Source organism: Calcarisporiella thermophila (assembly GCF_041956535.1).
Source record: "Calcarisporiella thermophila strain CBS 279.70 unplaced genomic scaffold VTP21scaffold_12, whole genome shotgun sequence".
NCBI classification, from domain to species: Eukaryota; Fungi; Calcarisporiellomycota; class Calcarisporiellomycetes; order Calcarisporiellales; family Calcarisporiellaceae; genus Calcarisporiella; species Calcarisporiella thermophila.
Window position 1 is genome coordinate 152166 of NW_027192202.1, and position 27380 is coordinate 179545.

The 27380-nt window shown below is 44.0% G+C and overlaps 13 protein-coding genes across 13 annotated transcripts; 7 read left to right on the top strand and 6 right to left on the bottom strand.

The window, feature by feature from the left end:
• Window positions 1-100: 100 nt before the first annotated feature.
• VTP21DRAFT_1571 (uncharacterized protein) lies at window positions 101-1661 on the bottom strand (the record flags this gene model as incomplete). The annotated part of the gene is made up of 8 exons (XM_069391673.1): window positions 101-193; window positions 263-419; window positions 476-596; window positions 663-863; window positions 936-1010; window positions 1070-1120; window positions 1183-1440; window positions 1508-1661. The coding sequence occupies 8 exons, from the start codon at window positions 1659-1661 to the stop codon at window positions 101-103; spliced, it is 1110 nt and encodes a 369-aa protein (XP_069250908.1).
• Window positions 1662-2412: 751 nt separating this feature from the next.
• Window positions 2413-6517, top strand: VTP21DRAFT_1572 (uncharacterized protein; the record flags this gene model as incomplete). The annotated part of the gene is made up of 6 exons (XM_069391674.1): window positions 2413-2889; window positions 2951-3440; window positions 3512-4332; window positions 4398-4770; window positions 4837-5472; window positions 5550-6517. The coding sequence occupies 6 exons, from the start codon at window positions 2413-2415 to the stop codon at window positions 6515-6517; spliced, it is 3765 nt and encodes a 1254-aa protein (XP_069250909.1).
• A 286-nt stretch (window positions 6518-6803) lies between these two features.
• Window positions 6804-8492, top strand: VTP21DRAFT_1573 (uncharacterized protein; the record flags this gene model as incomplete). The annotated part of the gene is made up of 2 exons (XM_069391675.1): window positions 6804-7077; window positions 7150-8492. 2 exons carry the CDS (start codon window positions 6804-6806, stop codon window positions 8490-8492), a joined length of 1617 nt encoding a protein of 538 aa, XP_069250910.1.
• Window positions 8493-8861: 369 nt separating this feature from the next.
• On the top strand, window positions 8862-9281 carry VTP21DRAFT_1574 (uncharacterized protein; the record flags this gene model as incomplete). Its single annotated transcript, XM_069391676.1, has 1 exon — window positions 8862-9281. One exon carries the CDS (start codon window positions 8862-8864, stop codon window positions 9279-9281), a length of 420 nt encoding a protein of 139 aa, XP_069250911.1.
• A 583-nt stretch (window positions 9282-9864) lies between these two features.
• Window positions 9865-12312, bottom strand: VTP21DRAFT_1575 (uncharacterized protein; the record flags this gene model as incomplete). Its single annotated transcript, XM_069391677.1, has 7 exons — window positions 9865-10720; window positions 10801-10965; window positions 11034-11181; window positions 11248-11259; window positions 11340-11911; window positions 11981-12062; window positions 12171-12312. The coding sequence occupies 7 exons, from the start codon at window positions 12310-12312 to the stop codon at window positions 9865-9867; spliced, it is 1977 nt and encodes a 658-aa protein (XP_069250912.1).
• A 783-nt stretch (window positions 12313-13095) lies between these two features.
• VTP21DRAFT_1576 (uncharacterized protein) lies at window positions 13096-14767 on the bottom strand (the record flags this gene model as incomplete). Its single annotated transcript, XM_069391678.1, has 4 exons — window positions 13096-14080; window positions 14156-14225; window positions 14293-14437; window positions 14531-14767. The coding sequence occupies 4 exons, from the start codon at window positions 14765-14767 to the stop codon at window positions 13096-13098; spliced, it is 1437 nt and encodes a 478-aa protein (XP_069250913.1).
• A 287-nt stretch (window positions 14768-15054) lies between these two features.
• On the bottom strand, window positions 15055-15366 carry VTP21DRAFT_1577 (uncharacterized protein; the record flags this gene model as incomplete). Its single annotated transcript, XM_069391679.1, has 1 exon — window positions 15055-15366. The coding sequence occupies one exon, from the start codon at window positions 15364-15366 to the stop codon at window positions 15055-15057; it is 312 nt and encodes a 103-aa protein (XP_069250914.1).
• A 357-nt stretch (window positions 15367-15723) lies between these two features.
• VTP21DRAFT_1578 (uncharacterized protein) lies at window positions 15724-17242 on the top strand (the record flags this gene model as incomplete). The annotated part of the gene is made up of 3 exons (XM_069391680.1): window positions 15724-15963; window positions 16031-16295; window positions 16359-17242. 3 exons carry the CDS (start codon window positions 15724-15726, stop codon window positions 17240-17242), a joined length of 1389 nt encoding a protein of 462 aa, XP_069250915.1.
• Window positions 17243-17662: 420 nt separating this feature from the next.
• On the bottom strand, window positions 17663-18634 carry VTP21DRAFT_1579 (uncharacterized protein; the record flags this gene model as incomplete). Its single annotated transcript, XM_069391681.1, has 1 exon — window positions 17663-18634. The coding sequence occupies one exon, from the start codon at window positions 18632-18634 to the stop codon at window positions 17663-17665; it is 972 nt and encodes a 323-aa protein (XP_069250916.1).
• Window positions 18635-20025: 1391 nt separating this feature from the next.
• VTP21DRAFT_1580 (uncharacterized protein) lies at window positions 20026-20550 on the bottom strand (the record flags this gene model as incomplete). Its single annotated transcript, XM_069391683.1, has 1 exon — window positions 20026-20550. The coding sequence occupies one exon, from the start codon at window positions 20548-20550 to the stop codon at window positions 20026-20028; it is 525 nt and encodes a 174-aa protein (XP_069250917.1).
• Window positions 20551-23804: 3254 nt separating this feature from the next.
• Window positions 23805-24422, top strand: VTP21DRAFT_1581 (uncharacterized protein; the record flags this gene model as incomplete). Its single annotated transcript, XM_069391684.1, has 2 exons — window positions 23805-23886; window positions 23956-24422. 2 exons carry the CDS (start codon window positions 23805-23807, stop codon window positions 24420-24422), a joined length of 549 nt encoding a protein of 182 aa, XP_069250918.1.
• Window positions 24423-24478: 56 nt separating this feature from the next.
• VTP21DRAFT_1582 (uncharacterized protein) lies at window positions 24479-24912 on the top strand (the record flags this gene model as incomplete). Its single annotated transcript, XM_069391685.1, has 2 exons — window positions 24479-24554; window positions 24632-24912. 2 exons carry the CDS (start codon window positions 24479-24481, stop codon window positions 24910-24912), a joined length of 357 nt encoding a protein of 118 aa, XP_069250919.1.
• Window positions 24913-26743: 1831 nt separating this feature from the next.
• On the top strand, window positions 26744-27269 carry VTP21DRAFT_1583 (uncharacterized protein; the record flags this gene model as incomplete). The annotated part of the gene is made up of 1 exon (XM_069391686.1): window positions 26744-27269. A coding segment is annotated over one exon (526 nt), but the record flags the coding sequence as incomplete, so codon positions are not given.
• Between the last annotated feature and the right edge of the window lie 111 nt (window positions 27270-27380).

Sequence of the window (27380 nt, forward strand, 5' to 3'; positions counted from 1 at the left end):
ATAGTAATTACAATAGATATCAACACAGCAAAAAGCGAAGAAAAAGCATAGGCAAGAGGTACAAAGGGAACTCTAAAAATGGGATTTAGCAATGCAATTGTTATGAAAAATAAGATGTATTTTGTCTTAAATTATAGGTGAGAAGCTGGTCAATCATCAAGTATGTTAGCCGAACATCCATTACCGGAAATAGCTATTAAAAACAATCAAAAAGAATTAAGTGTACAGTTGATTACATATAGGGAGTGGCATATAGTTTTACCTTGATCTTTCCTTCTGACGCAACATAGGCCACATTGGTCCCCAAACGCACCAAACTTAGACGCGACAAATGAATGTTTGAATGATGTAGAAAATGGCTCTCAACACCTTGAATCAGTGTGATGTCTTGATCGCTTCGTCGTGACAATCGTTGAACTCTGCAGCCCAAGGTATGAGATGATAATGCCGTCTAATACGAGAAACTGCCACTTACTTTTCGTATATTTGCTTTGCATCCTCAAGAGTAATGGTCAGTGTGATTGTTTTCAGTTCTGTAATATCTCCGAGTGCATAGGTTAATTCAAGCGGTCTAGCTAGATACTTTCGGCCGGGAACTAGTATAAAATGTAAAATATAAGGATCTCCAAATAGAGAAAGTACCCAAATGACTGAACACTTGCTTCGATTCCCATCCCGCACCCTGTCTTTTAGTTGCCACTGAGCCCACTGCTCTGCCATTTCCATCAATTCGAACGGCTGCAATCGAAACTTGCATATCCTACAATCAAATTTCGTCTGAAACCATTCCGAGATGAGGTTTGTAAGCCATTGAGGAGCCTTTAGAAGGAGAACAGGATATGGTGAGAACTGCGAGGCTTTGCCTAAGAAAAGTTCAACCAATATTCGTTGAGTAAACTAGCTGAAGAAATGAAAAGAGGGTAAAAAGTGGTTACCTTTTAGCAATTCTGGATAGTCGTTCTTTCTTGCCGAAAAGAAGATGGCATAATAAGCTTGTTCTTTTGCATTTGCTAGATTAATTCAAAATGGTTCAGTAGCTCTTCCCTGATAATGCCTTGATAGTACATACAATTTGCCTGGCAGGATATTTTCACTCCAAATGGGTCAGCCAAATAATCATCTAGAATCAATATATGTATTTGAGTATTTGCAGAGCCCAAAATGCATTTGGATAAAACTTACTTTCAACCTCCACATCCAATTCAAAGAATGACAGATCTATTATCTTCCACCCCTTTCTAATGCCTGTTTCTTCTTCATTATTTTTTTCGTATTCACCATCAATGGCTGCCACCGCTTCCTCCGCCGCCTGTGCAATGCCTTGTAGTTGCCCCTTAAGCCACTCTTGAAAATCTTGCGCGTAAGCATGAAATTGAGTAGCATCGAACCGGTAAAGAGGGGTACAATGGTGTGTGGTCAGTGTTTTGCTGAGAAGAATTTCTGTTGCGCACACCAAAATATTAGATTTAGCAGAATAAGAAAACCCATTAGTAACGGTGTAACTTGCCTAGATTATATGTGTCGATGGTAGTCGATTCGCTTTGGATTTGAGATCGCGACGATTTGGAAACTACACGCTCACGACTGCTAGCAGCACCGCGTGGACGCCCGCGAGTGCGCATGGGAGGTGTAAACTGGACGGCGCGGCTGGTGCTAGCCATGTTTATCTGGGTTTACTATGATCTCCAAAATAATATAGAAACGCGAAATATCCTAAATTAAAATGTTTGGGGGAACCTAACCTAATATAACCTAAGAAACCCAATCCGTGACGGTGTAAAGTTGCCATTTGTACCAACTCTGTTTTCTGCACTACCATGCTTGCCCTAACGATGATGAGGCGGGAAACGAGGATGTCACCAGCCAAATTTTCGGCCTGATCTGGGTAGGTTCAGCAGCATAATGGGACACCATAAAAATTAATGGAAATTCTATTTTATCGCACCATTCAATTGGCCGCGTCGAGGAAGAGGATCTTCAAGCATTCTGAAAAATTCTTTGCGTGTAAAACAGGTAATACTATTACTCTTTTCGCAGCCCTTAAAATTTCTTATATACCTCCTTGTTTTCTTATCGTGGCCCATTGCTTTTCCTTTTTCCGCCTCGCCCAACCTCCGCTGCTCATTCTCTCCTTCAATTCCTATCATCCTCTAGGAGTGGTAATCGTACATTCCTTTTGTGTCTTCGAATTTTCTACTCTCAGCATTTAGTCCTTTTTCCCACCATCTAATTCGCTGCAGTCGATCGATTACTCTCCTTTCCCCTCTACCCAAGACTGGTGCGACAGTGGATGAGGGGAGCAGCCTAATACTGTATATATCATTTTGGAAACATACCGAGACACCGCTGAGCCGAGAAAAGTGAGGCGGAATACAACGGTAATATCCATATTATATCACATAAAAGGATAAAATGAAAGTTGGTTCAGAAGAGAAGCCCATTACTCACGACACACATGACACTGGTTTGGGTTCCGATCCCGTAAGAATACATCCCGAGGATAATGGCGATACGCATGTGCAATTTTTTACAGAAAGGCCAAGCCGGCATCTCAATTCCTCCAACCGCAGCAATCTAAACCGACAACGTTCCCTAACGCGTCCGGAGCGTCAGCGGGCACGTATGCCATTGCTCGGAGAAGTCGTTCCGGGTGGCACAGATTTAAGACGAATGCACTCGGTATTCAAAAGGCAGCCAGGGAACAGAAGTAGTATACAAGGCACACAGGTAATGGAGGACAAGGTAAAGACAAGAGTAAAAAGCAAGAGCAAATGGCATTGCAGGCCATGGACATGGTTTTCCTGGGTGATGACTTGTTGCTGCCCCGGGTTCTGCTTAAGCTCAATGGGGAAAGGCGATCCTCTTATGCAACAAGCGTGGAGAGAAAAGGTAGGATGGTTTATTTGTCGCGCGTATTTCTCAATAATAATTTTGTATTTTTTTTTATCAGGTTTCGCTCTGCCTCATCGCATTCTTCTTTTGTAGTATTCTTGGCTTTCTTACCTTTGGCATTCAACCATCTCTTTGTCCTGAGAAACGCGAGTTTTTCTCCTATACCCAAAAACAAAATGGAAAAATCATCAAAGTGTATCGCGAGCATATCACAGTATATGGGCAGCTCTACAGTTTTGAGCTCGTCCGGGATTTCCTTGCCAATTACGGAGTTCCTGATCTCTCCACGGACTACAAAGGGGTTGATTTATCACCACTCTTTGACGCAACCAACGGTGCTTGTAGTGCATATGATGGGGGAAGGAAATCAACCGCGGAATGTTCAGTAAGTAGCCCTTATGGTGGATCAATACGTTTACCCACGTGTATCCCCCTCAGCCAACTTCAACGTTCGCTGAAACCTTTGGGCGTGTTGTTCTACGAATGGGAGAACTTGAGATCAAATAGCGTAGACCTATCGCCCCAGTTGATGGTTCTGAATAATAGAGGTACTAAAATACCATCATAGCAGTTTTTTTCTCCTAACCATACCTAATACTATATTTTTGTTTGTTATCAGTTTTGAACATGTCCAGCTATTTAAATAGCTACGACTCTTACTTTGGCCCAGTAGTCCACAACCTCATCCTAAAAAATATTGGCAGGGACGCAACTGCTGCCTTTGCGTCCCACTATGACACCAATTCCGTAATCCCATGTTTGCAACTTCGCTATAACGTGGGCGCCCTCTCAAGCGACACGATTGGGTGTTTTGCTTCCAATGTGATCATGTATGTCTCCCTCGCAGTCATCGTTGCGCTGATTGTTGTAAGATTTGCGATGGCAGTTGCGTTTAACTGGTTTATTTCACACCGCCTTGTGAAGCCAGGTGGGCGACATGGAATGCCGTGGTCGAGAAATGCAGGGCAAGGTGGCCATGTTCAGAGACCAGAGTCGTTTTATGAGGATAAGACTGGAGAAAGAACGATGCACTCGGAATGGAGGCAATCGCTTGCTGGCTCTATGTTTTTGGGCCGTCCCCGCTCCTACTCTCGGTTCAGCCAATTGCCACCCACTGTGGCTACACGGTCTGAAGTGTCATCCCAATCCCATCAAACTATTGATACAAAACTCTACACAGTGATGATGGTGACGTGCTATTCGGAGGGATCCTCTGGTATTCGAACCACTCTGGACTCTCTCGCTGCGACTACTTATTCGCCAAAGCACAAGTTGTTTTTCATCGTGTGTGACGGTATCATTACTGGCCATGGTAATGCGAAATCAACGCCCGAGTTGGTTGTGGACATGCTGGAGCTTGAGAGCCACATGAGAGATCCGAAGCCATGCTCATATGTCGCGATTGCAGATGGTGAGAAGCGGCATAATATGGTTAAAGTGGTGAGTCGCTTTGTTTTCGCTCGAATCCTGATAAATTGGCCAAACCTTTGTTTTTCCCCTGCTAGTATGCTGGACACTATGTTTACAAGGACAACTGGGTGCCTACCGTCGTCGTCGTCAAGTGTGGCACTCCCTCCGAGGCATTACACCCGAAGCCTGGAAATCGTGGCAAGCGAGACTCTCAGGTTATTTTGATGACCTTTTTCCAGCATGTCCTCTTCAACGATCGTATGACGGAGTTAGACTATGAACTCTTTTGGAAAATGACATGGCTTATGGGCGGAGTTACGCCAGACAAGTTTGAGACGGTTCTGATGGTCGATGCCGACACGAAAGTCATGCCCGACTCTCTAGATCACATGGTTGCGGCCATGGTCAATGATGTCACAATCATGGGTATATGTGGCGAGACCAGGATTGCAAATAAGCGGCAATCATGTAAGTTCCTCTATACTTGGTAGAGCTACGTGTCATAAATTATACATCTTTGTATACGCTTTACAGGGGTAACGGCTATTCAAGTGTTCGAGTACTATATTAATCACCACTATGCAAAGGCTTTTGAGTCGGTGTTTGGAGGCGTTACGTGTTTGCCTGGCTGTTTTTGCATGTACCGTATCAAGGCCCCTAAGAGTGGCGGCTGGGTACCCATTCTCGCCAATCCGGATATCCTCCTTGAGTATAACCAGAACATAGTCACTACGTTGCACGCAAAGAATCTTCTCCTACTTGGAGAGGACCGCTTTCTCTCCACCCTAATGCTACGCACTTTTCCAAAGCGCCAGATGCTTTTCGTCCCTCAGGCCGTATGCAAAACCATTGTTCCTGATACCTTCTCCGTGCTTCTATCCCAGCGGAGACGCTGGATCAATTCGACCATACACAACCTAATGGAGTTGGTGCTGGTATCGGATCTGTGTGGAATCGCGTGTTTGTCGATGCAATTCGCCGTGTTTATCGAGCTTATGGGCACGGTGGTGCTGCCTGCCGCTATCTGTTTCACGGGATGGTTGATCATTTCTTCATTCATTGGGACGCCGCAAGTGATCCCGCTCCTATTGCTTGCGGCTGTTTTGGGCCTGCCTGCATTTCTTATCGTGATTACAACTAGGAAATTGGTGTATGTCGGGTGGATGCTTGGTAAATCTTAGTTTATGCAATTTAAGGGGACCGTTTTTTATGTGCTAACATTAACCTCCTTGCTTTTATTTCTTTAGTGTATCTAATATCGTTACCCATTTGGAATTTCGTTCTCCCAGTGTATGCTTACTGGCATTTCGATGATTTTTCCTGGGGTCAGACTCGCCGTGTCGCCGGAGAAACTGGAAAAGACGACCATGGGGCAAAAGAAGGCGAGTTCGATTCCTCTAGCATAGCAATGAAAAAATGGGAGGAGTGGGAGCGCGAGCGGCTTGGAGTGCGAAAGCCTGCGCAGCGGTTAACTCTACGCGAAAGCTCCTATGATACCTTAAACAAACTGCATCTCATGGGTCTGGAGATACCCCCGCCGGCCACAAGGCCGATTTCACACTCATACAGTTCACACAGTCTTTACCATCCTTCGGATGGGCTGGGCATTTCGAACGCACACTCTGGAGGACGGCTGGGCAGAGCAAGCTATATACCCTCTCCCTCGCCTCGTCTCTCCTCATACGGCTCCTCACCCACCCTACTCAACGCAGCCTCCACTCTCAAAGCGGGCGCGAGGCCATACTCCACCTACTCTGGTCGTAGGAGCACCTATCTTTCCCCGCGAAACCCCGCACGGCTCTCCGCCTTCCCCACCCAACGTCCCGTGGTGAGCATGATCAATGGTCGGACAAGTGCGCTGATACCAAGACATTCGTTGACGGGCCAAAACATTTTGATGATGAGCTCACCGATGTCGTCCGATGACGATTTACCAGCCCAGGGAGATTTTGGAGAGGACTCCAACCTCGGCCGTCGGGGGAGAAAGCTCTCGGACACGTCGCTGCTGAGGTCACCGGAATTAGCTTTGAGCCAAGCTGGCGGAGATGACTCATTTAGATATGAGGAGAGTTCGCCGGATCCGACAAGTTGGGAAGGCGGATCCGCTGTCGGCACAGCTTACAAGCATCATGCAGAAGTCTCTGCACAATATTCGTTGCCGTCGCCGGCGACTCTCCCCTATGGAGATAGCACCCCTCCGCCAAATAGTAGATAAAATTGTTTTCTTACCTTGTTTTGCTGCTTTCTTTGGACCCTACTTCTGTAATAATAATGATTCTAACGCTGAATAATGCTTGTACTCGAGCCATGCCCTCCTACAGTTTCGAAATCTCGGGTCATCATTTCGCCACCTCACAGAGGTAATAAAGAGCGATTACGGAAAGTGTGTCCATGTGTAATACATGAGCACATGCTGTGCCACACTCCATCATTCCCACGCTTCGTGTATATATCGAAATTCTCCTCGCGTTCGGTTTTACGAAAAAAATTGCGAAAAAAAAATGTCGCTTCCCACAATCAAGTTTCTTGATGCCATTACGACCAATACCCAGGCGCCTTATGATGGATTGCTGATCCTGTTCACGGATGCATCCCGCCTCTCTGGTGTTCAATATCTCAGTGCGTCCACCACACTGAGTAAACATGCAAAACATGATGCTGCCTTTGGTAAGGAGGTCTTGTTCGTGGCAGACGATGCCTTCCCCGGAGGCCGCGCTGTGCTAAGTGGTACGGGGGGGTTGGAAGGAGATGTTGATGACGTTCGCAAGTGGTTAGGTAATAATTGATGATTACTCATGTCCTTATCGAAGCAGGAGTTAAAATTGACTTCCAAAAAATAAACAATAGATGCAGCCAAGAAAGCCGTGAACCGGGCTAGAACCGCTGGCATTACCCGTCCTTTACTCTATTTCCCAGACCCTCCGCTTTCGCTTGAGTATCCGGAGGATTACGCGCGATTCCTTGAGGTCTCACTCTTGGGAGTTTTAGGTGCGGCTTTTGATCCTGTAGACGTACGAGAGCACTATGCCCTCACGGGTAAATCGGCCTTCGCCATCGAAGAGCTTGGCGTGTTTGTGGAAGGCTACACTGTCAAAAACTCCGAGCAACTATTGCAGCAAGTGCAGGCGATTGAGGAGGGCAAGCGCCTAGCCATCGACCTGGGTAGTCCGAACCCAGAGCGTATGGCCCCGCCTGCATTTGCCCAGTACGTCGTCGAAGCCTTCAAGAATGTGAGCAACGTTAATGTAGAGGTGATCGAGGATTACACGGTGATCAAAAGGGAGTACCCCTTACTCGCGGCAGTGGCCCGCGCGTCTATGTTTGTTGAACGCCACCGTCCACGTGTCGTCAAACTCTCCTACCGCTCTCCCGCGCCCGAAAAAGTAAAGGAGAACCTCTACTTTGTCGGCAAGGGGGTCACATACGACACCGGTGGTGCTGATGTGAAATACGGTGGAGTCATGCGTGGGATGTCGCGGGATAAATGCGGCGCGGCTTCGCTTGCTGGCTTCATGAAGACTGTCAGCAAACTTGCCCCTGAGCACGTGAACATCGACATTTCCCTTGGGCTGGTGAGAAACAGCATTGGTGCGGATTCATACGTGTCGGATGAGGTGATTGTGTCCAGGGCTGGGGTTCGGTGCCTTGTCGGGAACACGGATGCCGAGGGCCGCATGGTGATGGGCGATCTCCTCTGCGAGGCCAAGGAAACGGCCCTGAAGGGTAACCCTTCCACCTCGAAGCTCTTCACCGTTGCAACCCTGACTGGCCATGCTATTCGGGCCTATGGCCCTTATGCTGCCGTACTTGAAAACGGACCTGCGCGCAAGTGTGGAGTTGCGAAACGCCTGTTTGAGGCCGGAGCCCAGTGGGCCGATCCATTCGAAATCTCGACCTTGAGACGCGAGGACTTCGCCCTGGTCGCCCCTGGAGGAAGAGGCGAAGATGTCGTGCAGGCCAACGACAAGCCAAGCACCATGACTTCTCGTGGTCACCAATATCCGATGGCGTTCCTTGTGGTGGCGTCGGGGCTCGATAAGCACGGCCTGGATGCACCAAAACAGGTGAGACTGGCCTACTCGCATCTGGACGTGGCTGGTTCCGCTGAGGCAGGAAGCCCAGGTGGGCTCAGTTTGGGGACCGTGACGGGCAATCCTGTCCCCTCTTTAACGGGCGCCTTCCTATTGTAATATTTATGGCTTGCTAGTTTAAAGAATTTTTTTTCTCGCCAAGTTCACGCTTTGAAACACCATGGATACGGGGAAAAAGGGACGAGGATGGCCGAGTAGGAAGACAATACTAATCATTAATAAAACAGTAAATCTGAGCAGAGGTATCCGCGCTTTATGTATAGAACAAGGGCTTTTACAGCACTGGAAAGAAATGGCTGATGCCAGTCACTCTTCGCCAAATTCAAGAGATCTCAGGGCGATTTTCCTCGTACATTCTGATTCAGGGTGTAACCATAAGCCATGTCCTATAAATTTTCCCATTCGGCTGACAAGAAAAATACTCGAACAAACGTTTGAATTTCTCACCGCTACTCTTCTCACATCTCCATGGATACCTCTCAATCCTCCTATAATATCACGGCGTACAAGCGCCACCTCTTCCAGCGGGCCTACAGCTACCCGTCCCCCCAGCCCTCCTCCAAGTCGCAGTACTACGGATTCTCCTCGCCGGCCCATCGCGATGATCTTGGGGCCTTCGACAATAACACGGCATCGAGCGAGCGGTCAGGAGAGGGTGTGAATCAATGGATCGAGGACGAACATGCAAGCCACCTGGGCCGGGAAATGGCGGGCCTAGGCAAAGAGGTGACGCGCCAATTTCTACATTTGAATGAGGCGAGGAGCAGAACAAATTCCCCAGCTCCACCCGCCCCTCCGACCACGATCCAGCAACCTTTACGCATCCATTCGCTGCCGCCGGAGGAAACCAGCACATCGTCCACAAATGCAGAGAAAGAACGGCCGTGAGCGCCGTGTTACCTAGATAGGACTCTTCGCTCTCAGCGAACCATTGCCCTCCTCCCCGTTCACTATCATGGCGGACTTCCAAACGACAGTCTTAGTTTGTAGTGGGTCATCCCAAAATCGAGTCCTGTACTATATTCTTATCCATCCTGTGTAGTATTTCCTATTCTCAATTATTTCCTATTCATGCGTGCAACAAGTTAAGAACCATAATAAAAGGACGCTGTGACTTTTAATTAGATTTCATAAAAATAAAGACGCAATCAAAAGGCGTTATCCAAAGAGCTCCTCACGTTCTCTCCTCGATACTTAAAGACTTAAGAAAACCTAAAAAAGAATATGGAAAGAAAATGATAGAGAATGTCGAAAAAAAAAAGAGATAAGCATCCGCTTCAGAAGAGAATATTCATTTCTTCAATCAAATCGAACACCTCCTTATGAAGAATTGGAAAAAAAAAAAAGAAAAATGCTAATAAAAATATAGAGGCGCGGTAAAAGTGACATACATATATCTCCGCTCATTTTTTTTTTGTTGTTGACAAACAGCAACCAGAACTTCATGAGGAATTAGCCTCTCTCCATTGCATCAGGGCATCTCCGTTTTCCAGTGCGGAGTTCCCCCACCGCGATAGGACCAAACTTTGGCCTTGAAGTCTCCAGAGCCGGAGGCGAACAGAGGCATCCCTGCTTGGTTGATGGCCACCGATATGACCGAATTTTTGTGGCCTTGCAAGGTCAGCAGAGAATGGCCTGTCCTCCAATCCCAGAATTGCACGCTTCTGTCCTTCGAGCCGGAAATAACCCAGTTCCCACACGGCGAAATGGCCACTGAGAGCACGAAATCCTTGTGTCCCGAAAACGTTTGCCGGCACACACTCCCGCCCATGCGAGGAGTGCCGCCTCCCGATGCAAGCAAATTGGTCAAATCCCAAAGCTTCAGGGATCTGTCCAGGCTCCCGCTGACAAGCGATTTTCCATCGGGACCAAATGCAACACTGTACACGCTGTCCTTGTGGCCCTCCAAGTTGTCCAACAGCCGTCCGGTGCGTGTGTCCCAGATTCGCACCATTTTGTCCAAAGATCCGGCCGCAACCAAGGATCCATCCGGAGACATGGCCACGCTAGTTACCCCCGCATCCTTTGCACCCGCGTCATCAATACGCAACACGTGTAAGCATTGGCCGGTTTCTGCATCCCAGATCCGGGCGGTTCTGTCTCCGGATCCGGATGCGATACGCTTTCCATCACGGGACCACTCGAGCGAGTATATATCCTGCTCATGGCCGGTCAGGATCTGCTGCACGCGTTTCCCCTGAATATCCCAGATGCGCACCTGCTTGTCCTCTGCACCCGTTGCCAAAAATTGATCGTTTGGCGAGAAGCACACCGAGCGAATGTAGAGATCGCTGCCGTCCATCGCTATGCTTTCGTCAATAAGCACACTATCGCGGGCAAAAAAAAAAATACAATTTGTAAAGCCTATGGACATAAATCTGAGGATGGTTAAAAAATGAGAGGTTACGTGAGTTTCTTCCCCGATTGCACATCGAATATTTGTGCACTCCTGTTGCATCCCGTCGCCAAATATTTCCCATCAGAGCTAAACCGCACGCAGCATACGACGCTGTTGTGCTCAAGGATGTGGCGCAAATCGACATCAAGAGTTCGCACCAATTTCGGGTTAAACCTGAACCAAAATGTTAGTCGATCCATCGAAAAGGGGCTTCGGGTTTCGCATGCGCATGAGGGACTTACAATGCAAACCAGTCTTGCCCTTCTTTCCGGTATCCAGCTTGGACATCCGTGTCCATGTCGTGGTATGGAGCATGGGCACCCTTTATGCTCGGTTGGGACGTGCTCATTTTCCGCTTCCCCGTAGTGGGCGGTTGTCCAGGATTCGTCTCTACATACAGAATAGCCAGGATAAGTCGATACTCTTCGAAATTGGAAAACATCGCTATTTATTCACCTTGCATGTAACCTATGAATGGTAATTCGATACGAGGTTGCATTTGTTAGTTTCCTCTAAAATAATTACATGGAAAAAAACTACTGTGTTACCCATCTGTGGTGGACCCTGCGATGCAATTGTACTCCCAATCGGAGTTTGGTTGGGATTGTAAGCCTGACTTTGGGTATACATGCCCCCCGGATGCGGTGGAGGAGGCAGCCCACCCGTGGAGCCCCGAGGATCGTCTCTAGCCATCGCGGAGTGATCTGGACCCGTGGTTCCGGGAGCTGTGCTTGGTGGTAAATAGCCTCCGCCTGCTCCATTCATGTAAGGGGGTGGAGGACCTGCAGGTGGGTGAGAGTATTGAGAGGGCGGAGGAGGGTGCTGCTGCTGCTGCTGCTGTTGTTGTTGCTGCTGCTGCTCCATCATACGAGGGGGAGCAGCAAGACTATGAGGACCTTGGCCTCCACCAGTCCCTCCCGCGGCGCTACCTCCAATTATCCCGCTGAAGAGATTCGAAGGACCATGCCCTAGCTGTGGGGGAGCAGGCTGCTGTGAGAGATGTGAGGCAGGCGTCGGCAAGGATGGAGCATGCGCTGATGTGGGGGGTGTAGGGGGAACCTTGTGACCTGCTCGAAGCATCTCGTTTTCTCTTCGTAAACGTAGGATTTCATCTTCATATCTAAAAAAGAGCAAAAATATTAGCCATATTTCCCCGCCCATATGACCCTATTATGTTCCAAGCACTTACTGTTGTTTATATCGTTGATGCAGTTGCTCGAGATCCATTAATTGGTGTTTAAAAATATTCATTTCCTGAATCTGTGCTGCAACTAGAATGATAGATTCGTAAGTCCGTGGAAACATCATTTGGCCAAGCACGAAAAGATCAAATATACTTCTGGCATTGCATCCACTAAAATCACACCATCATTACTTACATTTTTGTTCATATTCCTCTATCCGAATCTTGCTCTGGGATGCATTATGGGAGAGCGCGTCATGTTCACCCTTCAATTGATCAATCATATCCACGATCCGCGATGATGGTGGGGCCATTGGCCGATGATTATAGACCGACATTTCTGAGAATTGCTAGAACACCGAAAAATAGATCCAAGAATTATCGATTGTTGGTAGAACTAGGGGGAAAACGCGCCAACCGCGGTTTCTTCGCTCCTTCTTGTCTTCTCAATCGCTTACTACGGTCGAGCTCTAGTGAAATTGAAAAATGTAGGGCGAATTTATATGAAAGACTGCAGATGTGAGAAAGGTCGATCGAAAACGGGGTTGATTTCGATTTTTATGCCAATGGTATGATCGCGTACTTTTATCTTCTTCAGTGATAAACAAAAAAAATTCCTCGCGTTGATCGTCACACTGGAAATCCCTGAAAGAGAAAAAAAAAATGCGGCAAAGAATCGTCGAATAAGAAAAAAAAAAAAAAAAAAAATAAAGAAAAGGGAAAAAAACGAAAGGGAAGCAACGAAAAAGAAATTCGCAGTTGGATCGTTTCAATCCCGAGGGTTTGGTCCGGGCGAAACTCTGTCGTCATCAATGAAATTCTGTCTTTATTTTCGATATCAAAATTGTTAATAGCTAAAGCTTGAGCTAAAAACTATTGATAATCTACAATATAACAATAATAAAAAACATAGTTGTGACATAGAATAATATATAATGGAAGGGAGGAATCAATTTTAACAAAGAAAAAAAAATATATGAGCCAGAAAAAGATATATATTTATAGGGGGAAAAGGGGGAAGAAGGAAGATTAAAAGGGGATACACAAAGTATCTCGAACAAGGCATCCAAGAGAAAAAAATGATTGTTTTGATAAAATAGTTGATGGCATGCTGAATTACGTTACTCTACCAGGGCGGTTTCACATATTGTCTCATCGGGGGGTCTTGGCCATCCCCGCTCGCTAGTCTGCGGCTCAAATATTGTTTCTATTCCATTTGTGTTTGTAGACGCAGAGCGGTGATGGAAAACGATGCGATTACCCGATGAGCTGGGGGCGCGAGAACGTATTACGGGCTGATAGTCGGCACCGGTAGTAGCGTTAAGTATATTTGTGTCACGTTCTCCAAGCGTCCCAAGTACGGTGCAAGCAGAGCTTGGCGAAGCTATTAGAGGAGGCTCGGCACGGCCCTGAGTATGGATGGCAATATCCTTTGGATGGCCCCCAACCGCACCGCTGCTCGATGGTGCGGATGAGACCGCCGTTGCACTCAACTTATCCGCCAGCGTGATCACGCCTATTGTTCGGTCCGCCGCGATATTTTCCATTTCGTCTTCACTCAACACATCTCCAACTTCGGGGGATACGCATTTGTACTCGAGATCTGCTGCACTGCTGCTTATTTCCGAGGTAGGTAGTAGTGGGAGCACGGCGGGAATATTCTTGGTTGGCTCGAGTGCGAGCTCAGTTGACGATGCAGTATTTACCGATTCCGCGATATTAGTTTCTGCCGTCGCCGAACTCGGCTGACGGTTGTTCACCGGCTGTACCTCTTTTGTCAGAGCCCTGCGTAAGTTGGTGCAGTTTTCGAAAGCATTCTCCCAGAGTTCAGCAACCTCTACATTGGCATCCAAATTTGCGTATGCTCTGCAAAGGGGGCAGAGGAAGCTTGGGTGGTGCGAGATGAGTGGGCGGATACATTTAAAGTGAAATGCATGCGAGCAAGGGGCAATGAAGAGCGCTTGGAGTGGGCCAATAGCGTAAAGACAGATGCAACATTCGGCTGTAGTAGCATTTCCGTTGGTTGGAGAGTTGGGAGTGATGGAATTGGGGGGGACTAGATTGGTGACATCCATTTGCTTTAGAAGATTTTGGTATTGTGTAATCCTAGCAAGAGAGAAGAGTATAGGGAAAGGAGAGAGTTAGCTTGAAGCTAGCCCAGAATACTCATAGATATAGTACTTGAACGCGTCCAGTTGAACTTGACAGCTTCTCCTGATCTCAATCCGGATCATTACACAGCGGTATAATTCTGTATCATCATACAAATTTGATTAAATGCCTGGTGGTAAGTAAATAAACACAATCATTTTGATTACCTTCGCAGCCTCCCTGATAATCTATACCCAACCGGACTATATCACCGTCTCTCAGGGGAAATGGTCTGCTCTCAACCTTGGGCTGTGAGAGTCTTACGTGGTTTAAGAACGTGCCTGAAGAGGATCCTGCATCGCGAATATAAAACTATTGCAAATAGTATTTAGTCAATGGAAAAAAAAAAGGGATAAGAGAGAGGGGGGGGGGGAACACCCCCTAATGACAATATCCCCAACTTACATTTCCCTGTTCTGACCAGATCTCGGCATGAGATCGTGAGACAACCTTACTCTTGAACATGATGAAGTTGGAGTTCTGCAGGCGCGCACGTTCCGTGAAGCGGCCAATGCGCAGAATGGTGCCCTGGGGGACCTGCTTTTCCACGGGTTCAAAGTGGAAGCCTGGGGTATCGACGAAATGGGGGAGGAGGCGGATAAAGGGAAGCATGTTATCTTGCGACGAGAATGATTTCGCCATTCAGAACAGGGGGATCGACACAGATGGGGAGGAGGAGGATGCTTGAAGAATGATGGCCAGAGCGTAGAGGGATTTTCCCATCGAAATGGACGCGAGGGCACAGGGAAAGTATATTGCTGCAGAGGAGAAAAATAAAAAAGAAAAAACTTTTTATTCTAATGAATAGAGCAGGTGGCTTCGTGACCACGGACGACAATTCATCATGCACGTTATTCGATAATGAGGGAGAAAATAGACTGTTCCACAGTTGTAAGAGGAGACGCAAGCAAATTGGCTACCACAAGCGATTAAGCTTTGCCTAGCGCCCCTGCCCACTGACCGGCGTCCGCCGCCGCGCAACTCGCAGCCCCTGCTTCATACCGCGGCGCGTCTCTATTGAGTTGGCTCCCCCAATCTCGTGACCAATGGCGGTCAACCTTGGCCGGGTGCCGATCAAGCCTACTGGGTGGCGATAATGCTGTTCCCTTGGGCGTGACTCTTAAACCTGCCATCAGATCCATGTGGCACCAAGGGTTGAAATTGCGTCTGATGGTTGCCCATATACATTCGCCGCATCGCCTTAAATGTAGCTTGAAAGCTATAGAGTTATAGAGCTCCATGCAAACAGCTCTCGTAATTAGGCTGCAGGCAATCCATCCTTTCTGCTGGCAGTCACTGAGGTGCTAAATCTAGTCGCATTTGAATCCCTTGTACGGTGACTCGAGGAATGGTGACGCTTTCGACCGTGGGTTATTTTTTCAGAAACCTTGGGCTACCAGTTTGAAGGTAATTTTAATTAAAATACGGCCTGTGGGAAACATTTGGAAATCAATCAAGTACAGCGCTCGAGCTCCAGATTAGCCCATCTAACACAAGCCACACTTCCACATTTTCTTTGAAGTGGCAAAATACCGGCTGCTTTATTTTTGCAGTCATTCTAGTTTAAAACTGCATTCCAACATCCATTCTTTCCAAGCATGAAACAAAAACTCGCACAGTTATTTCGCGGAAACCTCGTACACACTCCCTCCAAAGGAGAGCTCGAAATTCTTACGGATGTCTACTGTGGAGTCGACGAGCAGGGCAAAATTGCATTCATTAGCCCTATAAACAGTGAGGGGTGGCGAGAGGAATTTGATGCCCAAGGCGCAATGGAAATTGACGTTGGAAAAAACAGATTCCTGATGCCGGGGTTTGTGGATCTGCATTTTCACGCGGTAAGACCACCGGAGTACATGTACATCCCACATTATCAAAATTGTTAAATACGAATTATTATCACAGCCGCAGTATCCGTTCCACGGAACTGCAACCGACACATCCCTCATGCAGTGGCTACAAAAATATATCTTTCCAACGGAAGCTCGCTATGGCAAGGATCTTGCTTTCGCCACCAGCGTGTATAGACGCATGGTCAATCATCTATTAAGACTTGGCACCACGACGGCACTATTTTACGCCACCATTGATGTTGAACCTAGCTTGGTACTATGCGACGAGATAGAATCAGCTGGCATGAGAGGTTTTGTTGGCATCCCAAGTTTAGATAGTAAGTGCGGAGAAAGCCATACATAATGGTCGAGTAAACTTACCATCTCAACGTTTGCCTTAGGGAATGGCTCCGCAGAACATGGTTATGAGCGCTCTACCGCCCAAGCCATTGAAGATGCTCAACGATTTATTGACACGGTCCTCGCGCGTCATAAACCTCGGGACCTTGTCCATCCCGTCGTCACCCCACGCTTCCTTCCCACTTGCTCTCCTGAGCTATTGACTGCTCTCTCAAATCTTGCACATCAACATAACCTCCTCATCCAATCCCATATCTCAGAATCCCGTGATGAGGTTGAATCTGTCCAAAAGTTGTATGGTGAGCCTGACGCCAAGGTGTTTGAGAGAATGAACATGATGGGCCCAAGGACCGTAATGGCACATGCCACGCGCATGACACGTGATGATTGGAATATTGTCAAGAGTAAGGGCGTAGGCATTGCTCATTGTCCTCTCTCCAATGCATTCTTTGGAGACGGTGCGGTCTCTGTCAAAAGGCTATGGCGCGAAAACATAAAGGTGGGATTAGGAACCGATGTTGCTGGCGGATATACTCCCGCAATGCTCTCCGCTATAAGGCAAGCCGTGGTCACCTCCAAAATGATGGAGGCGCAGAGAAAAGATTCCATAGATAAGCATGGAGTACAAAAAAACTGGAGCGATGAGCCATTGGACATGGATTGGGTGAGTGGACTATATCTTGCAACTCTGGGAGGAGCAGAGGTTCTTGGCATGGCGGATAAGATAGGTACATTGGCTGTTGGAAAATCTCTGGACGCTATTGTTGTAGAAGTTCTCCCATTCAATGGGCAGTTTAGACCACCCTTTGAAGTGTTCCCAACCGACACAATGCGCGACCGGGTGGAGAAATTTGTGAACTTGGGCGACGATAGAAATATCAAACAAGTTTTTGTTGGAGGGAAATGCGTGTTTTCTTGTGAATAATAGGCCATATATATTTGCATTTTGTCTCCTCCTTCTTGGATGCAACATAGCTGAAATGAATTTTTTTCGGCAGGACCATTTATGCCATTAGGCAATTATTGGATCCATAAATTAAATTTTCTTTAAAAAGGTAGTTGTTGTAACAACACACTTCAAATAAGATAGAGCGCATTAAGGGGAAAAGTTCACGATGACTTTCTGCGAATTCAAACATAAAGCAACAGGCACTTACTCAGAATAATAATAAAAAAAAAATAAAAAGAAATAATTCAAGCAAGCTATACTCGCGATAATAAAAGAAGGAAATTGTGTAAACAAGGATGGAAATACGCTCCTTGGGCACTTGTTTTTGAAAATTTCCGTCGTCGAAAGGGGACCAACTCCTCGCTCTCAATTCCGGCATCACGATTCCATCCCAGGTTATGAGATGGGCTTGAAGTTCGAGTCGATTGTGTTAGCCTGGTCATTGATAGAATCGGCGGGGTTGCTCCGCTTGCCAATGGTTGCCGCGCCTTGATCCTCCACGTCCTGCTGGAGCATTTCTTGGACCATTCGCATCCTAGCAGCAACCAGCTCCTTCTGGCTCATATGCTTTGTTCGTTCTGAATCCGAACGATATTTATGTTCGGGTTGGGTATGGGCGATCTCGCGCTTCTGGTAGGGGGGTCTTTTAACGGGGTAGGATCGCAGCCGTTGAGGGTAAAATGGGCGAGTTTGACGGTTCTGACGGTTCTGCCCTTCGCGATCCACTAGGAGCTCGAATCGTTTATCGATAAAGTGAGGTTTATGATAGCTATGATGCTTCCCGTAGGGAACATAAACAGGCTGGGCAGACATGCGCTGAGGTGCACCACCCGAGAAGAATTCATAGGCTGGGTCATATGAGACGCGCTGAGGATATCCCATAGGGTCATGGTGATCAGAATACCAGAAATCATCTTGGTAGTAGTAGCCCTCCGGACCCTGTTTCATAAGACTAGAATTATCGCCCGGCCCCGATGCCTTTGTGTTTGCGTTCGAATTCTCGCTGGACTGCTCATCCGAATTCACGGCCGAGTTGAACAAATCCAAGTGATCAAGCACATGGATATTATTAAGGGCATTATCTATCACACCACGTTTCATCTTTCTCCACTGTTTTTTGTAGATGCCTTCCCCGCCTTGCTTCGAGAGAACCGAATTGTCGCCTGGACCTGATGCTTTGGTGTTAGCATTACGATTCTCCGAATCCTGTGGATTAGAATTGACCATGGAATCTATTAACTCCAGGTGATCAATAAGATCCAAATTGTTGACGGCATTGTCAAGAATTCCACGACGTAAGTGCGCTGCACCTTGCGCGAGACTCGCGAAGAGCATAAGCGAGAGTGTTATACCAAGCGATGGTTTCATTTTTGTTCAATTATTGTTTTTGCGAGAATGGGGGGCGTGGGTATATGCAGGGATATCTTGTTTGTAAAATGAAGCGTGTACTTAGGAAAGGAGAGGGGCTCGTCAAGAGTTGGATAAAGGAGAAAAGAATTATTAAATAGGTATACTGCTACTTCTTGGGTATAGGAGAGAAATATGGACACTAGTTTGTAAGGACTAGATGGATATGTATAAAAAAATAATAAGGGCGATGGCGAGTTCAAGGATGGAACGGGGGAGGAAAGAGAAAGGAAAAGTGTAAAATGAAGCGTTTAAAAGTGATTTGAAATTCGGCTGAACCAAACCCCAACGATACATTCTTCTTTGTCTCTAGCTGAAATGCCGGAATTTTCTTTCCTTTATATTGCATACCGGTCAATTTCATGCCACGGTTGAGAATGAAAGAATGTTGCAACAGAAATTCCAAATCGGAAATTTCTTGGTATGAAGATAATAATAATCCTGTCGTTATTAAATCTAGAACCATCCCCTCCATATATTAATTACTTTCAAGACTACTCTTTGCGTTTTCAAATATATTTTTGACCAACATACAGTTGACTAACACAATTGTTCTCCCTCAAAGCCATCAAGTTCGTTGAATAAAGTATGATGGTATAGTGTCGAATGAGGCTAGAACCATATCGTCATCTTCGATGGTCAATGCTCTTATCCAATTATGTCAAGAATCAAAATAAAATTAGAAAATAATGTCACTGGGATCTGGGACAAATCCAGACCAGAATTCCAAATGTGCCTTCCATGAAGAATTGGCCAATGGAGATTTCATATTGGACCTTTGATTAAGTCGCTGATGGAAAAGTCATCGGGTCGAGACGAGAGTTCAGATCAATCATGCTTACGCTGTAAGCAGCAAATTACTTGGTTAGAAACACTGGTTCTTGTATATTTGGAGTATGAAACCTATTATGGATGAAGAAGGAACTCCACTATTGAGCGATCTGAAGAGGGCATCAGGTACTTATAAACCACTTCCACGTAGATGGTACTCAATAACGGAATTTATGAGTGTGCAATCCATGGCCGTGTTATAAGTATTGAATAGTGTTTGTAATTCAATGGTCGTCTCAGCCTTCCATCTGGTAAGTCTGAATGCCCTTGCTCCACGAGTTAAGGCAGTATGGTTTTGAGGGTTTCCGGATGATATCCAATAAAAATCTTTAATAGAACTATAATAAAGAAATGCTACATAAACATATATAGGCAGGGCAAGTAGGAATGGGTTCAGGCATCTAGTGCTCACAAACAAAAAGGAAAAAACTATTGTAAAAATGGAAGATAGAATGATTATCTAAATGGTGTGCGCATTTAGGCAGGATGAAGCCACCAAATAGCATTCTATTGAATTCCCATTAAAACAGGAACCAGAGTGCAGCAGCAAAAGTGGAAATTAATCCAAAATCACCAAGATTGAACACTCTCGCGCCCCTTATTGGGCTCGACGCTGCGGATATGCTACCGTTCACTCCTCCTGTCGGTAATCCAGCGCTTATTGATCTTGAGCCCGTGGGGTAAGAGGTGTAGCCGCTTGTCCCAGAAACTGAAACGACAGTGCCAGTAGCGCCGGGTAAGGCAGCAGTTCCAGTCGAAGTGCCATTCAAAGACGCACTCGAAGGCAAGGCAATTGCTTGCTTCTTGTTCTTATCCTCCTTCTTATTGTCCTTTTTGTCGTCATTCTTATCGTCCTTTTTATCGTCCTTTTTATCTTTGTCTTCCCGTTTGATAAGATTGGCATTGGTGTCCAAAATCACTCGTTCATCAATATCCGGCACGCGGGCCATGGAATTAGCTTGCTGATTAGCGAAAGATGGTGATGCAATGAAGATGAAAAGAAGTACATAGGTGAAAATGAGACATTGAACGTTGACGCGCTTCATCTTGGATGCAGAAGAGGCAAAACACGGATGATATTACCAGTGCTAATGAAGGGAATGAGGATGGGAATGTTTACTTTCAAAGAGGAGAAAAACTAAACAGAACGTGAGGAAGAGAGAAGTTGTGTTGGTATAAAAATCATTTGGATAGCAGAAAAAAAAACAAAGTGAGACCCGATCCTTTTATGCAAATCAATTTCCTCTTGTGGATTTATTGAAACAAACAAAACTCGATTAGGGCATCAATGGGATTGGACATTTTGTTAATTTCTAATTACCAGAAGCTGTGACGCTTCTAAAGTTCGTGGAGATTTATTCTGCATTCTATTATGCTATTGAAAGATATCAGCACGAAATAACTCATTATTTCATCCCATCCTTCACTCCCCCTATCCCCCCTTTTGTCAAGCCAAAGACAACGCTAAAATTCCCTACATCTACTAGTGCAGCGGTTCCCACAACACGAAGCTCTAATCGCATTGTTCAAATCGAAAGGCCTAGTGCGTAGAATTGCATCATGTAACTAAATGAAGTTTGGCAACTTCTGACGCAATGAGGTAGATTGCTCCGGTTTTCTACTAGAACTAGGTCAGAGCTTTTTTCAGTGGATCATTTCTACGATGCGCTAAAAGAACTAAACCTATTTTCGTGAGATGGATGCAAATCCGAAACTCTTATCCAATTTACTCTAATACTTTAATTGCATTGAAAAATTTTTAACAGCAATCGCGCTTTGACTTTCAATATTAATCACTCTTCTGTGTGGGGATATCCATACTTTTTAATGACTAGTATTCAGAGAGTGTACGATCTAAGTGGTACAGTTCAAAAACATAATGAATTTGGCTATGGCAGAGCAATCTTAATTGAATTGAATTTTAATGTTTGAAACAGACATAATGGAGTGCAAGATATTTGGTAATTGTGATTGCTTATTCTTATAAAAAATATAAATGGTGCAAGATGGCATATCAGTCAATTTGTAATACTAGATAGATCATTGTTTCCTCAAATACATATTTAAAATTCCTTTGTATTGGAGCCCTCTAGTCATTTAATCCAGCTTATATTATCGGTCAATTATTATAATCACTGATCGATAGAGGAAATTGACGGTAGTGAAATTTCGATAATAGCGTTAGAGTAAACTATTTCAATGACTTATTATTGTCCCTAATAAATTTCTCCGGAATGCTCTCCAACATACCTTGTTTGCAAAATTTTTATTCAGGATCCTGCGATGACTTGCTGTGCAAACTAGATCCATTGTGCAAAGACAAGCTGTCTTGCAAGATTTGGCACGAATTGTTTATCCGCAAATGCCGCAGTTAAATAGAGCTTACTGCTACCGAGATTTTTAAATATCGTCTACAAGATTTTTACTGTTGGCCTACGAGTAATAAAATTGATATACATTTTATCACACGATAATTCTGTTCACGGAGATGAGATATTCGGTGTTACGAGTTTGAGTACAACTAAATTTTAGATGGAATGGCTGTGACAGGAGTGAACAAGTACTACGATAAGGCTGAGGCATTATGAATAATCAACAGAAGCTCCAAGGGTGCAGTCACGTATATTTCTTTTAACATTATACATGAATAATATATGAAAAATGGAAGGATCTGGTTTGTTCTACGTAATCTTTACCAGTTGAAAATTTTGCATTCAAATATATATTCTTTCTCAATTATATCATATTTTACCTACAGCGAAGGCAAATATGCTGCAGATCATTTGATTTAGTTGTTATGAGTGGGATGAGTTCGTAATTGAATTCTTGTTTCTGTCGGCATATTGAGAAGAAAAAAAACATTGACTATCAGATGTTTTCAACTCCTATTTAACTTTAAATATATTGACCAATGGCCAATATGCACATTGAATACTGCCAATATAAAGTAGGCTTTATATAAGCCCCAGTAATATTTCTTGAGAAATTTACAATTATAAATAAATAAAAAAAAATGATCCACTTATCTATTGTATGGTAAAGCACTATTTCACTCGTACTTCATATTAGCTTCGCCCCAGAATCGCTTAAGATTCTAGCGTTATAAGGTTAATGCGTACGGAAGATAGTCAGCCTCATTTCTTTTATTATAAGGCTTTAGAGAGTAGAAATGGATTCCCGAAATTTTGATATAATTGGCTTACTGGGAATCCTTGTAGGTCGCGAGAATTGATTGATAGCTTATACCAAACACCTTAATGATATTTACCTCGGTCGAAACGCATGTATAATTCACAGATACATAGATACAAAGAGATATATTACAGCATTAATTCAAAGGGGTGAATGCAGCGGAAAACCAAACTGTGTAATATACCGAGAACAAAATTATAAGTTTGAAATATCGTTCAGAGCCCTGTACACTTAAACTATTTCTTTTTTCAATCACCTGCACATGTGTAGTTTAGTCAAAAATTTAAGAGATAGAGCAGAAATTTTTTCCCCGAAAAATACACCTGTGCATTTGGGAGTTGTGGGCTCTCAAAGTGGTAATTGAGCGCTGGTTGATGCACAAATCTTCTTACATATTGTTTGCAATATCAAAGTAAAGATACAAATTCTCGGGTTGGATTTTCTACTCTGAACACTCGTACAAAAATAAGTTTAAGTGTTGCACTCCATTTTATAGAAGTTTTGCGTGAATTTCACGACTTGTTTCCTCCACATGTAAATCCTTTCAGTAAAATCTATTCGCGGAGAAGGTGGATGGTACACATAAAAAATTCATTGGAGTTACACTTGCCAGGTGGCTTACCCACGAAAAAAATATGTATATACCTGCTCCATCTCCAAAATTGCAAAATGTATTTATTTACTTATTCTCGTTTTTAAGTCTGGGTTTGACGCTAAATATATTTATTACTCATATTTACTGGTCTTGTAATTTCATTCTGTGTGCATTCAATATGAGGCAGACCATATTCACCTTCTTATTAGCCTTATCTCTGGGGGTATTTGCACTTGGAAGCGGTCAGAATTCGCAATCATTATACAAAGTTGAACATATTCAGTTAAAAGACTTCATTCGACAATCCAAACGCGTAGGTACGTTGGCTAGACCATGTCAATTGCTTCATAAGTAGTGCTTAATATTACAGTTGGTACTAGTTTTTAGTCATAGAAAGCAAAATGACACTTATATAATCAATAAATCAAACGATATTAATTGGCCCAGAAAATCCTTTTCTAATTATAATAGCTGTAAGTAGCGTTGCGAAAATTTTACAACTGTACCCTTCTAATGCTCATATACGCTTTAAACAATCCCCTTGAATTACAATTCTACAGACGCCAAGAACCGGAAACATCCTCTCATGTAAAAGGTAAATGCGCCTATTTTAGTATAAAATATCTGCTAGCTCCAACAAATTCTTTTCAGACAAACGGGATAGCCTTGCTATACTCAAATGTGATTCTCAACATAAATGCCCGGGAGACAAGTGTTGTCAAAACGGCATATGTAAGGATCAGCCTTGTAATAAAGGCCGAGAAAGGTCACAAAAACCAGTACGATGTAGCTCATTGGATGACTGCCCTAGCGATAGTTGCTGCCAAAGTGGTCGATGCCAAATCTGCAAATCTCAGCCTGAACGGCCCAAAAAGTGCAATATCAGTAAAGATTGCCCAAATAAAACCTGTTGCCAGAATGGCAGGTGTCAAAATTCCCCTTGCAGAGCGACAACAGCACCGAAACAACCAAATCGTTACCGTTGGACTTATTACTGGCTTGCAGATGAAAGAAATGAACCTAGTGGTCGACCCATTAACCAACGACTCAAAACATGCAAAGGAGAATTGTTACATAAAACCATCCGTGAGTTTGCCGAAAAGGCAAGGATGGAAGGAACCGCAATTTTGAGCGACGGGCGAATGGTTAATTTGGGTTGTGATTGTAAAAAAAGCTTTTCTTGTTTTATGCTGGTAGACACCAAATCCTATCCTTATGGCATCGGCAAAGATAATCGACCTTTGGATCCATTCGTTAGTGTTGGTATGTACTTGCATAGGAAATATCTCTTAAAACCAGTTCATTTCTAAACCACGGGCCTACTTTCAATTTTCGGATAGCCTCCAACTCACACTCTGCTGGCACTGTATTTTATGTTTCTGACCTTGATGGCTGGATACTTCCAGACAAAAAAACCAAGCATAATGGATGCGTGAGAATTGACGATGAGGGATGGAGTTTGGAGAAATATCATCTGGATTTCTTCGTGGTGACGGAAAGCAACTATAAATATTTTGACCAGATCCATGCTATTGAGAATGTTGACGCTTGTAAAAAAGATTGCGAGTTGTTGAATTATGGCAAGTGGTACTCTTCCACAACACAAATTTATGTGAATTAACTAATATCGTTTACAATAGCGGAAAAAATGGGAATGCCTACCGTGCCTGAACGGTGTAGAAATGGTTCATATAACGTGAACTCACCACCAGAAAAGTGTAAGTGTGATTCAGATTGTCCTGAAAATCATAGTTGCAAGAAAGGGAAGTGTTTGAGCGGCTCATGTAGCGGTAAATCGTCTTCAAACCGCCAAATCCAATAATCTATTCGTTTTTTCCGATGAATTTTTTGAAAGTAGACTTTCAACCCATTTCTCTCTATGCGATTATTTGTTGATATTTTCTGCTACTAAAATTCAATCTACTGATACTACTCTCCTTGAATGAATGAGCCGTAAAAAATCTTTAATGAGACATGTGCATCAATTTGTTTTGTTCTCTAAAGCATTTCAAATTGGTATATCAATAGGTCGTTCAAATTTATCTTCATCACTCTTGTAACCAGTATTCAATTAATCGTACGCTAATTAGGTGATATATTTTATTCTATAGCATTCTATTAATAGCTAAAACAATTAATATTGCATTTCTTATCGAACTCCTTTTGCACAGAAGCTTTATTTTTTGTTTATATAAGTTATATTTTTCTCAAAAGATATTAATCATATTGAACTTAATATTTCTCTAGAAAACCATCGAAATTTTCTACTTAAGTTCTTTTCTTTGTTATCACACTTAACCCCACGATTATCTTAAATGGGTGTTTTTTTCAATGTGTCTCTTAAAATGTGACCATCTACTTTTGGTAAGGTGTACCAAGTAAAGAAAATCGGGCGTCTACCAAATTAGCTGTTAGAAATAGTTAGATTGGAAAAGTGAGGCTGCTAGATCAAGCATGATAGCAAGGGTCCAAAATGATGCTTGTTTACTCCCATGTGGATTAACGTGGGCAATATTTTTAGATTTAGTTGCTATTCAATCTAATATTTACATGGGGGTGTGAATATTTACTAGAAGACCTCGGGGATAAATCCTATTTGCTCTGATTTAAATATTACAAATTACCTCCTTGCATAAGTTAAAAAAAAAAAGATTCATATTACCCTGCACCCTGGAATCCATTCAACATACAGTAGGTAAGGTTGAAAGGGTGGATAGAACAATGAAATGAACATAATGCTCTCTACATTTTACTCTTACGATTATTTGAATTGAGATTTGTTGCACGGAGTCCACAAACTATAGAAATGCTTTTCGGGCAAGCAAATAGAAAAAAATTACATTCCATTACCTATAATATTTACATAGGCTTTCACTCGCATGATCATCCCACTTGGCCCTGGCATGAGAGCATGTTTGAAGATCTACAAAATCATATTTTTACTTTCGGCAGAAGCAATCCTGTTCGCCGAGTTTAAAACCGAAGTTATTCGGCTAGCCTTAACGCCTAAAATAAAACACATACAAAATCATCTTTTTATGACGGGACCATGGCTTTTCCATTCCGATTAAAGCCAGGATATAGAGAAGTGCCCGAGCGCTCCTCGACCGCTACAACATAATTTCTCTATTTCTAGAGAAAACAACAAGAAAGCTTGTCATATATAATTTCCAAAAAAAAACCGTTAAATCCTTCTAAACTTAATGTAAACGACGCATTTTAATTGTAGGTCTTATAAGAACAAAGTGATTGTCATCTTTCGTTCGGTCATTACAAAATTTAAATAGATTAGCTCGGTTTGATTGACATTTGCAGGTAGATCCCTAAAAAAATACCGTTGCTTCGTTATTTTATGCTATCTTAAACAACATATTTTCTTTTTAAACCTTCCTGGTGCTTGGATAGACTCGATTTCTCATTTTTCCCAGTCAAAAACCATTTCCATCTCTAATATGAGGTTCATCGCTCTGACAATAGCTTACCTTGGGGCACTTATGCTCTCACAAGCTGCTCCCAGTGGAAAACGTCGCGATCTAGAGGACACTTCGACCGATGCACAGAATGAAAGTAAGCTGGGCATCCTCAATACCAATATAAACTCGGACACGTACTATCATCATCACCACCATCATCACGATGACTGGGACGATGACCATCACCACCACGATGATTGGGACGATGATCACCACCAGCATCACCATTGGGACGACGATTTCGTCAAACGTAAAATTCCTGTAGAGTCCGAAAATAATGCACAAAATGAGAGCAAGCTAGGCCTCTTTAACACCAACTTTAACTCGGGAGTATATTATTCTCACGATCACCACTATCATGATGATGATTGGGACGATGATCACCACCACGATGATTGGGATGACGATGATCATCACCATCACCATCACCATCACCATCATTGGGACGATGATTTCGCCAAGCGTGAAGTCCCTGAAGAATCCGAAAGTAGTGCACAAAATGAGAGTAAACTTGGCATTGGCATCCTAAACACTAATATTAACTCGGACACACATTACTCTCATGACCACCACCATCATGATGATTGGGATGATGATCATCACCACCACGATCACC